At 36.7% G+C, this 12,120-nt stretch overlaps 1 protein-coding gene across 3 annotated transcripts in view; it reads right to left on the reverse strand.

Annotated features, from left to right (window-relative positions):
- LOC150092757 (uncharacterized) overlaps positions 1-12,120 on the reverse strand; it is a 480,655-nt gene that overhangs the window by 319,082 nt on the left and 149,453 nt on the right. For all 3 annotated transcript variants that reach the window (XM_090414390.1, XM_090414391.1, XM_090414389.1), the window contains one exon: positions 4,214-4,384. In XM_090414390.1, the coding sequence (XP_090270516.1) occupies positions 4,214-4,384 (171 nt within the window). The remainder of the gene's footprint in view (positions 1-4,213; positions 4,385-12,120) is intronic.

Below are 12,120 nucleotides of genomic sequence, written 5' to 3' on the forward strand. Positions count from 1 at the left end.
CATTTGCTGCATTTATCAGTCTCCAAACTATGAAAACACCACAAAGACCTCTTCACCTTCCTCTCCATGAAACTCTACCATCTACAATCTAACTATCCAAACAGCAATGTCACTGTCCTAGGTGCCGTGAATGTCCATAACTCCAACTGGCTCAGCTTCAACACTACCAATCAAGCTGGATGTGATGCAGATATTTTTGCTATAAGCAATGATCTCATGCAAATCATGCAGCTACCTACCCGAATTCCAGATAATCACCTCAACTTTCCCAGTTCTCTTGATCTTGTTTTTTTAAAAAAAAAAAATTAGTTTTCCTTCCAGAAATACTGCAATGTTTACCTCCAGACACCTGTCATGGATAAGTTTGGAGAAACGTGCTGTTACCCTTGACATTTCCAAGACTTTCAATCGTGTTTGGCATCAAGGCATGCTTTGCAAGCTACCTTCCTTCAGTCAATCTATCACTCTCAGTAGCTGGATAGCCAGCTCTCTCTCTCTCTCTGGTCATTCAGTGCATGTAATGGGTTGGCACCCTCTCTTTGAGTTTTGCCACCAATGCACGAGTGCCACAGGACTCTGTTCTCTCACCGACTCGCTTTCTCTTATACATAAATGACCTACTCTTAATCACCACAAATCCTATCCTTAGCTTCGCCAACAATAGCACTCTTCATTTATCTTACCCCTTTTACAAAACCATGTGGTGCCCAGATATCCCATACATCAAAGATTTGCAACTAGTGCCTTAAATGTCAATTTCCATACCATTCTTAAGTGGGACAAGGATAACCTAGCCACCTTCAATGCTGCCAAAATGCAATCCTGCCTTTTCTCTCACTAAAGGGATCTCAGCTCACCTTCCATCATCCTTAGTAATGCACACATCAGATAGGATAAACTCTCTCTCCTTACACTGAGATTTACCTCTGACCTCTCCTGGCACAAACACATCACATCAAAATCTTCTCAAAAACTAGATATTATTCTTCTCTATGTGTACACCCACCCAGCTACTAACCCTATATAAATCCCATATCTGCTCATCCTTAGAATATTCTTCAAACATTTGGAGTGTGCACCTAAAACCTCTTTAACAATTCTTGATGCTGTCCAGAGAAAGCAATTTGACTCATAGATGACCCTTCCCTCACAGGCTCATTTTGACCTATATCTCACAGATAGAATGCTTCAGCTCTATGTTTCTCTTCTACAGGTACTTCCATGGTCAATGTTCCAGTGAATAGGCAAACATAATTCCACCACTTGCTGTTAGGTCTCTTGAAACAAGAGCAGCAGCTATCTAACATCCCTTTATAGTACAACTGCAAACTCATCATACCTGCTTCTCCTCTTTCTCATTTATTCCATCTACCGCTGCCCTCTGGAACAGCCTTTCCCATGATTTCCCAACAATTTCAATCTACAGCTCTTTAAGAAGAAAGCCAATAGGTTTCTCTTTTTCAAACCTTATCACCTCATACACGGCAATGACGTGCTATAAGTTCTTTTACCTCTCACGTGTGGGATAAGTTTTTTAAAAAAATCTCCAAGATAAACATGTTAAATACTTCACTGACACAAAAAGAAAGCAGATTAAGAATGCATAAAATTATCAAAATCAACACTGCTTATAGAAACAGCATGGAAATGAATAGGTTGGATTGCATTGTTTTTGAATTATAGCTGAACAACTAAGCCTGAGGTCGACATGTATTATGTTTGTTAATTGTGTGCAGGTTTTATTCTGATTACTTTGCCTATTTTGGGGGATGAAAAACTTAAGTTTTAAAAAGGAAAAATACTTTCACCACTGTATGAGATGAGCTAACCTGCTTTCGGCTGAGAAACCTTGTAAAGATTCTTCAGCTCATATTGGGATTCAAACCCAGGGCATCATTACTGAATTACAAAACTGAGACATGAAAAGAATTATTGTAGCAGAAATGAAATGTAAGAACAGCAGTATGGCCACACCTTGGCTTACTGTATACAGATTTGGTCACCTAGGTTTTTTGGGGGAATGAGGAGGTGGTGAAGGATCCAGAAATGAATGGCTGAGATGGTGACAGGTCTGTGGAAAGCTCCCTATGAGGATAGACTGAAGGTGTGCAAGTTTGCAAAGTAAAAAGGGGACATGGTAAAACTTAAGTTACTAAAGGAGTTCTATAAGTTTGAAAAATAAATTTTTCAATACATGATGAGCAGTGGAGTGAACTAGGGGTTATCCTGGGAAGTTGTGTAAGAATGTATAGTCAGATTTGTTTGTCCCTGAAATGGATTGCTGAATGTAGTTGTGAATACTAACAGTGAATGAGTTTAAGGAAGGATATGATAGCTACAGTGTGAATAATGGTTAAGGTGGGCCTCCCATGATGAGTCTTCTAACTCCACAAAGTTGTCAGCAACTCTACTACTTAGTACTCTTACTAAGTAGTAGAGTTGCTCTTACTATTTCTTAGTATTCTTCCACAAAAGATGTGGAAGAATACTATCCTCTTTCTAGCTGTCAAGTTTTTAATAAAAACTTAGTTATATTTCTAATCTCAAAATCTTCAGCCCTTAGCCCACCACAGGACACAATTTTAGCCTTAAATTAATAAAATCCACCTCTGTTTGCAAACTTGTGTGAATGTATACCATTTGTTCTGTATGTCATGCTCCTCAAAAGCACCTTTGTAATGAAGACAAATTAATGAGATAATTAAAGCAGTTTGTTTATAATGCATTTCCTTTTCATTAAGCCATGCAAAGGACATGGATATATTTCTATGATTTTAGCCAGTCTGAAATAAAATCCAACAGTATGGATATCTTAGTGTTCAAATAATTGTTTGGGTCTGAGTTTATCTCTGAAGATTTCAGACTCCTACTACACTAATCTTTTTGGCTTAGGTTCATAGTAATGAGCTATAATTTGCCAATGAGCAATGAACAATATCTGGTTCAAGAAGTCACTACTATTCTGTGTTTCAGCAAATTATCAAAACCCATATAAAATTTATATGACACTGAGTGGCTCTAAACTTCACAGATTCATTCAGGATGAATAGTAATAAAAGGGGCTTCTCTTCCTACCCCTCATATTTTCAGTCTTCTGAAAGAGTCCAAAGGACAGCATTTTCAATCAGATGTTGAAGTAAGACAGGTAGTGTACAACTGAATTAACAAAAGTAGTAAGAATTTCATTGGAATTCAACTCAAAGGAATTCATTAGCAGTTAAACTAATAAGAAGTAAAAAGTACATCTCAATATTCATACTAACTGCAAATGGATAAATACAGCTCTTGTAAAAGTCGTCAGAGTAAGTCTATCAAACAACCATTGCAATAGCCTACTGAAGTGAATTTTTAGTATTCAATATAAAAGCACTGGTCTAATAATTTTAGCAAATATTGAAAGAAAGTGAAGAGAAGGGGTGATACAAAAAAAATAAAATAAAATAATGCAGTATCTCAATATTGCAAATGAATTATTAAAAATTACCTATTATGCAAACATGTTACCGAAGTATGAATAACAAGATATTAATGTTTGGAATTATGTTCTGTATTTAAAATAATCCAGTATTGTGCAGTCCGATCAAGTTTCAGACCAAATATATTCCAGCAGTTCAAAACTGTTGTATAATATGTATGCTAATGGCATATTTTAGAAGAGTAAGCCAGTCACATTAACATTAGAATGAGTAAAAGATGTCATATGAAATGTTTGCAGCCTGTGGTGTACTTAGAAGACAAAGTAAACACCCCAAGAAAGATTGGTACTAATTATTCAAGAATTTATTAATAATTTAATTACAGACTTCAGCAATGTTGTTGGAGTTAACATTTCAGTAATTAGCACCACTTTACTAATTAACTGGATTTTTAAATACAGGGGGGAAAAATCACAGTGCAATACAGCTCTCAAAATTATACAGTAAAAACAACAAGCTGTTCAACAATCTACTTTGCATATATCCAAGCCTTAAAAAAAAGGGGGGAGAAAAAAGAAAGGAAAAGAAATCAGCATTTTAGAGGGTTATACACTTAGTTGATCAACTAGAACTACAATAAAAATATACATGAACTTTACAATGTACACTGAAACACTACAAGCTTTCCTAATGAGTCAAAAAAAAAAAAAAAAAAGTAAAAAATAAAAAACCTAAAGAGATTCGTATGTGTGCATGTGTGTAAGTGGTAAAATGGTATACAGAGTAATATTACACACCTTCACCATCAATGCTAACAACCAGTGGTTGAACTGGCTGAGAAACTGGACTCACAACATGGTTTTCTGTGTCTTGATTGAGGTTATTATAGCTTTCTGGGATTACATCTGGTATAGCAGAAGCAGCAGTAGCTCCTGGAGACTGTGGCTGAGAGGATACAGGGAGTATCACTAGTGAAATAAATAAATAAAAAATATAATGTAAGAAAAAAAAAAAGGAATACTCCTTTGTAATCCAACTTTTTTTTTTTGTCAAATAGATTTTGTCAATTTTCATAAATAATGTAAGTTCCATTTCATATTTTCACTATTTTTTTCAAGCGAGAATATAATGAAAAAAAAAAAACTGATAGGATTGTTATTTTAAATTTATATTACTTATTTAAGTACACAACAAATGGATCTTCCAAGTAACTATGTAAAATTTTACTAATGTTGAACTGTTCTCCTCATACTTCTATAAGTTCAAAATTGTTTTGTCAGCTTATTTTTAACTTATTAAAAAATAAAGCCAAACAAGTTAATTCATGCTGCACTGTACTGCACATCAAGCAGGCTCAATTTTGCAAATTCAAACATTTTCAGGACATCTGTTACGAGGTTTCTAATTTATACATGTATAAATATTATTTATTTATTGTAGAATATTCAGGAAAAATGAGTACTAAATTATCTTAATACTGTAATTTCATAAAATGTCACAAAAGCAATGTTTTATTAGAAATATATCAAGTAAATAAAGAAACTTATAAACAGAAACAGTTTTGGTGCAATGAGCATTTATTTATAGGTTGTTGAGCATCATGTTAAACTGAGGTTACATTTTCAAATTTCACCACACCTCTTCTATACGTACAAACATACAAATTCCTCAAGATCTGACCAGATTAAATATCATCCTACTCCCGATGTCTGGCCTGAGTATACATTGTTGCTTTGTGTAACTGAATGCATATTCTGTTTAGGTGTTGTTTCATATCATCAATCCATCTCATTTGGAACTAACTCTTTTAAGAACTTCTAGATCACTCAGCATAATCTTTCTGACCAACCAAATATCCTGCATTCTGACAATATTACAGAACCAGCATAGCCTTTTCTTACATAATATAGTGCTGAGAGGTGGCTGAAGACTCCCTCCAACATCTCATTATTCACAAAATCAAACCATTTTGCACCCAAAATCCTCCTTAAACACCAATGATCAAAAGCACTGATTTATCAATCTTACATAACATCCATGTCTCAGCTCCATAACACAAAACAAAGAGAACCAGACTATTGTGGGTGTATATATTACTGATATTATGTTGCTTTTCCAAACTTCTCATAAGTTTCTGAAAACTCCTGAAGCCATCCCTAATCTTATACCCACTTCATTTTTCACTTCAGTAATATCAGTTACCAAGATGAAGTGAGACTTGCTCTATAGCACATCCTTTAAAGGGGGAGACAGAAGACTCATCTTCATCACATTTTTCATTACATTTGGTTTCTCAATATTGATAATCAAGTCTATTTGCCTCCCAGCATCATCAATTGTAGCAAAAAAAAAAAAAAAAAAGAATTCTTTTTTTTTTTCCACATTTGTGAATAAGACCAAATCATAAGTATAATCCAGATCAGATATTCTAAGATTCTTAGACCATTTTAATCCTCTATTCTTCCCATGTGGTCTTATCACAAAATCAAAAGGCGACAGAATGCTGTCTTACTCCAGTTATTTTAAACCACTCACTATATGCTCTATTAACGTTAGCATAAGCTTTGCTGTTACATTACAAAGCAATCATAATGCAGAGTTTGTCATATAATCCATATTACAATCTTCCATAAATTTTGCCACTCTCTGAATCAAGCATTATGAAGTTAAAAAAACACATGACCACATGCTTCTGAAATTCCAAATATTTTCAAGGATTCGTCTCAGCAAAAATATTTAGTCTATGTGCTGCTTCTTCCCTTTCTGAATCCATCTTGCTCATCTCTGAGTTGCTTGTCAACCAAGTCCTTTATTCTGTAGTATAATAATGCAGAATCCTGGTGTTTAAGCTTATACGTTGATTCTCCAACATCATGTTGTTTAAGGAAATTAACAATGTAGACTAGATAACTAAAAGTAATTATTTTGGTGAAATAATTCCTAAACTTCTTATATTTTGCTGAAGTTAAAAGTGGTATCTTCAGGAATTAATAAAATGATATTAAGCTCGTGCATGTAGGCACACTTTAATAACAAAGATGGAACAGGAGAAATACAGGATGACCTAAAATTCTATAATTAAGACTCCTATTGGCTTTAGTTGGGATGACTGTCTGCTGATGAAGATTTCTTGTATAAGAGGCAGTTTGATATAACCATATTTTTTAGGTTGGGATAGTTGGTAAGAGCTGCAGCAGATTCAAAGAAAAGCCTCTCGAATTTAAATCTGCTTTGGTGGAGTATGGTAGCTTTTTATCCAACAAATCCTGTCAGGTATCCAGAGCATGGTCTGCTAATCCTGGGTGGCTGTAGTGGTGAAAATGGATGTAATCCTGGTGCTTTGATATATAGATGTTGGTTTGGCTGTCCTGTTTGTCCATAGTGAATGGTTGCACTGCAAGGTACCTGGTACACTCTGGGTAAATCCAAAGGTTGTAGCTGGTTTTGGGTGAGCAGATGAGGGTTGCTAGCAAGTGCCCGTTTTTAAAATTTTTATTATACTTCTAATGAAGTCTCTGGGAGTCTACCACTTCGACAGAAAATGTTCAACATCTCAGTCATCCAAGTCACTACACTCTCCCTACCTCCTTTTAGCATTTCTGCAGTAATCTTATATCTTGGTGATATATGAAGCTTTATAATACTTATGGCCAATCTAACCTCAGATAGTGGAATGAGACTGATATCAAATTTGGAAGTGGGAACTATTCTGTTCACCAAGGATAATTGGATCATAAAACAATATTGTTTAAAAGCTCATCAAAATGGTCCAATATTATCTCCATCTTTTAATTATTTCCCTCCATTCTACCACTTCCTGCATGTCTTATTAATAATCTTCATATAGTCCTTTGTGATTATTATTCTCTCTGGCTGGATTCTCTGCCATTTTGTGAAACCAGAACCTTACCTTTTTTCAGCTGTGCTTTCTTTTACCTTGTTCATTAATTTTATTATACCTCTATTTATTATTATTTGAATGCTGCTGCAGTCTCTTGCAATAATTAAATGCACTGACTCACTTCTCAAATAATTCTACTTTCTGCTTTGCTGTAACCCCTAAAAACACATTGTCTACTTTCATACGGAGCCTTCTTAACTTCATTCCACACATGATATGAGGGTGATCTGAAAAGTTTTTGGCCTAACAATGAGAAAACGAATTTATAATTTCAAAATTATTTTTATTTTTCAACATAATCTCCCTCATTTTGCAGATCAGTAAGATCTGCAAAATACCCCTCTACAGCTGCAATCACCTCTTGATTCAAAGAAAAACGATGACCAGCAAGGAAGAGTTTCAGTTTTGGGAAGACACAGAAGTCAAAGGGAGCCAAATCTGGGGAATAGGATGGATATTCCAACAATTCTTAGTGCAGAATCCCTTAATTTTCCCATTGCCAAAACACCTGTGGGCAGGTGCATTATCCTGATGAAAGATGATTTTTTTCTTCTGCAAACTGGGTCTTTTCTCATGACTTTTTTCGTCTAGTCTGGTTAAAAGATCGGAATAATATTCCACGGTTATTGTTTTACCCTTTTCAAGATAATTAACAAAATGCCATTAGCATCCCAAAACACTGATGCCATGACCTTTCCTACTGATGGAACCAACTTTATCTTCTTTGGTGCTAAACAACCAGCTTCTGTCCACTGTTTTAACTGCTGTTTGAATTCTGGTGTGTAATGGTGAATCCAAGTCTCATCCGTAGTAATAAATTGACACACAAAATCTGTTTTATTCTTGTTAAAACGCTCCGAGTACTGTTCAGAGATTTTCATGCGAGTGCGTTTTTGATCTGCTGTGAGCAAGCGCAGCACCCATCTCTTGCGCAAAGCTTTTTCATATGCAATTATTCATGCAAAATACATCCTACATATTCTTTTGAAATGCCTATAGTCTCAGTAATTGCATGCACTTTGACTCGCCAGTCATCCAATGCCACTTGATCAATGATTTCTAGTGTTGTTACACTTTTTGGATGTCCTTCTTCAAGGCTGGTACGGCCACATTTAAATCCGGCAGCTCATTTATTAATTATCGAAAACGAAGGAGAAGAGTGCCCATAAACTTTTATGAACTTTGAATGAATTTCTTTTGACATTAAACCTTCTTTTACAAAGAATTTTATAAACAGATGATACTCAATTTTATCCATTTCAAGGGATACAGACAACACTTTGCTCCTGGTAGCTGTATAAAACAAACTACTTGATAGAATGACTTGCATGGATGCTTATGACAGATGCCCCAAATTAAAAAAAAAAAAAAAAAAAAAAAAAAAAAAAAAAAAAAAAAAGAAATCTTGCCAATAGTGTTGCCATCTATGGTGGAGGTCGAGAACTTTTCAGACCACTCTCGTACTTCAATCTTGTAGACCCTCTTTCAAAACACCTGCAACTGATCCTGGTAAATTGCTAATGACTTTATGCGTGAATTATTTTTGATGAGTGCTGTGGAATTTGTGGATGTGTGGAATGAGTTCAATGGGCAAAAGGATTTATATAAAATGGATGGATTACATTTGAATGGATTTGGTGTGCAGAGGCTTGAAAAGGTGTTGTCGAATGTTGTGGAAGTGAATGTACAGAACCAGGGAAACTAGATTTATTAAAGGGGGGGGGAGAAGATATGCAGATTTCAGGGAGACAGTTGAGTGTGTGAATGTGTGTAATATGCCTAAGCGAGTAGGAAAGACCGTAAATCAGAATGGGATAGTTAGTATAAGGCATCAAAATAGGGATGGGACAAATCGGCTTCTTCAGTTCATGTATACAAATGCCAGAAGTATTAAGAACAAGAAGGAAGAATTTTTTGGCCTTGGTTGGCACTTCCAGACCGCAGGTTATTGGCATTAGTGAAACATGGCTGACAGAAGATGACACAGCTAGTGGGATTGAATGTGAGGGGTATGGTGTGTTCAGGAGAGACAGGGAGAATAAAATGGGGGGGGGTGTTATTGATGATAGCGGATGAGCTACAGCCAAGGAGAATAGAAGTGGAATCGCAGGATAGAGATAAGAGCACATTTGAGGCTATTTGGTGTGAGAATGAAACTAGCAGAACAAAATATATAGTTGGGTGCTGCTATAGACCAGGTGATGGAATAGATGGTGGAGATAGTATGCATAAGCAAATAGAAGAAATGAGTGGAAGGAGGGTAATTATTATGGGAGATTTCAACTATGGTTGAAATCTCCCATAATAATTACCATAATTTCAACTATGATTGGAAAGAGGAGAGGACACATGGGAGGAAGGAATTGGATTTTATGCGGTTATTAAGGGATAACTATCTGCGATGGAAATGTAATGGAAATGTAATGTAATGGAAAATACTAGGCGTCAGAGAGTGCCTTGACCTAGTAATTGCATCTGAGAATATGGCTGTAACGAATATGACTACGTTGTCACCAATTGGTGAGAGCGATCATAGGGTCTTGACTTGGGAAGTGGCTAAAGGTGTGGAATCTACATTTAAGACAGGGTAATTGCATCATCAGGGTAATTGACCTAGTAATTGCATCTGAGAATATGGCTGTAACGAATATGACTACGTTGTCACCAATTGGTGAGAGCGATCATAGGGTCTTGACTTGGGAGGTGGCTAAAGGTGTGGAATCTACATTTAAGACAGGATACATGTGGAATTATCGGGCTGGTAAGTTTTACATATCATGGCACTGTACCTTGATTGGTACAGTGCCATGACATGTAAAACTGCAAGGGCTAGAAGTTGACAGTGCATGGGAGGAGGTTAAGAAATGTTTGCATGAAGCAATGGCTGACTCTATACCTAGAGTCCGAATAATAAATCAAGGAGGAGTTAAATGGATGAATAACACCCTTAAACTTGAGCTGCAAAAAAATAAACAACTATGGAGAGAATTTAAGGAGAAAGGTGACCGGCAGACACATGAACAGTATAAAGTCCAGGCCAGAAGGGTAACGAGCGTGGTAAGAAAAGCAAAAAAGGATTACGAAAGAACATTGGCCATGCAGGCTAAAGACGATTCTAAACAGTTTTTTCGATATGTTGCAATTAGAAGAAAAAATGTATATGGCAGAATGATTTTAAAGAATGCCGATGGTAGGGAGGTAACTGAATCAGTTGATATAGTTGAATTACTGAGCGAGCACCTTGCAAGAGTATATCATCCAGGTGGTGACATTGCAGAAATGAATGAACCAAAAGTTTATACGGGAATTGTGGTGAATGAGGTGAAGGTGAGTAGTCTATTACAAAACCTCAATGTCAATACATCTGTGGGATTGGATGGTATACCAGCTCGTGTCGTACGTGAAGTGGCTAAAGAAGTGTCAGTACCTTTGACCATTCTGTTTAATCTGAGTCTCGGGTCTGGGTTAGCCCTGAGGGGGTTGAAAGAGGAGGAAATAGCTCCACTGCATAAAGGAGGTTCCAAGACTGCTGTTGTAAATTATCGACCGATTAGCATATCAGGAATCGTTGTCAAGGTCTTGGAGAAACTAGTGAAGAGAAGAATACAGGATTGGATAGATGAAAAGGATATTGTATGGGGGGACAACATGGTTTTGTGAAGGGTAGATCATATCTCAGTAATTTGCTCACGTTTTATAACACAGTAACGACTAAACTGGATAAGGTTAATGGGTTTTCAGTGATTCTACTGGACCTTGCCAAGGCCTTTGATAGGATACGACATGGAACTCTAATCAGTAAACTGAAGCAGATAGGGATGGATAGGAGGGTGGTTGATGGAGAGATACCAGAGAGTGGTTTATTCAGGAGTGGAGTCCAAAAGACGGCCTGTGACTAATGGTGTGCTGCAGGGTTCTGTTCTTGGACCACTACTGTTTAATTTGTTCATTAACGATATAGGAAAGGATTTGAGAGGAAGTGTTCACTTGTTTGCTAATGATGCAAAGCTGGGTAGAGCAATTGTGAGTGCACAGGATGTCAAAACTTTGCAGGCTGATTTGGATAGTTTGGAGGACTGGGCTAAGGAAAATGGATGTCAATTTAATGTGCAAAGTGTAAGGTTATGCATTTTGGAGTGAAAAGATTAGCAGCAGTATATCACATTGGTGGAACCGTACTCCAGAAGACTGATGAGGCCGGGGATTTGGGAGTGTTGGTGGATAGGATGACTGTTTTAGCCACATTGCAAAAGTGGCTAAAACAGCTCATCAAATCAGTTGGTTACTGAAAAATACTTTACCGAGAAGAGACAAACAAGTTATTGTTCCTCTATATCGAGCCCTGATAAGACCCCATCTGGACTACTGTGCCCAGATATGGGTGCCAGGGTTTCTTCTTGATGAGGAGGAGGTGGAGAGGATCCGAGGGACGACTGACGAAGATAGTGGCAGGTCTGTGGAATGAACCTTATGAGAACAGATTGAAGATTTGTGAGTTGCAAAAATTGGTTGATAGGTGGAAAAGGGGTGATATAATTGAGACATTCAAATTACTGAAGGGTTTCTATAAGATTAATCCAGAAGATATTTTTGAGAATAGGGCTGGTGGTGGGAGGATGCTAGGGGCCATACATGGAAGCTGGACAAAAATGTGGTTAACAGGGGTGTAGAGCTAGGTTCTTTACTTGGAGAGTGGTAAATGAGTGGAATAAGCTGCCAGTATCTGTTGTGGGTACTACGACCATGAATGAGTTTAAGGCGAGGTATGATAGATACTGTGTGAAAGACAAATAGTTGTTCTTG

This window comes from Typopeltis vanoorti, chromosome 25 (genome assembly GCF_054136105.1).
Source record: "Typopeltis vanoorti isolate ZY-2024b chromosome 25, IOZ_Tvanoo_1.0, whole genome shotgun sequence".
NCBI classification, from domain to species: domain Eukaryota; kingdom Metazoa; phylum Arthropoda; class Arachnida; order Uropygi; family Thelyphonidae; genus Typopeltis; species Typopeltis vanoorti.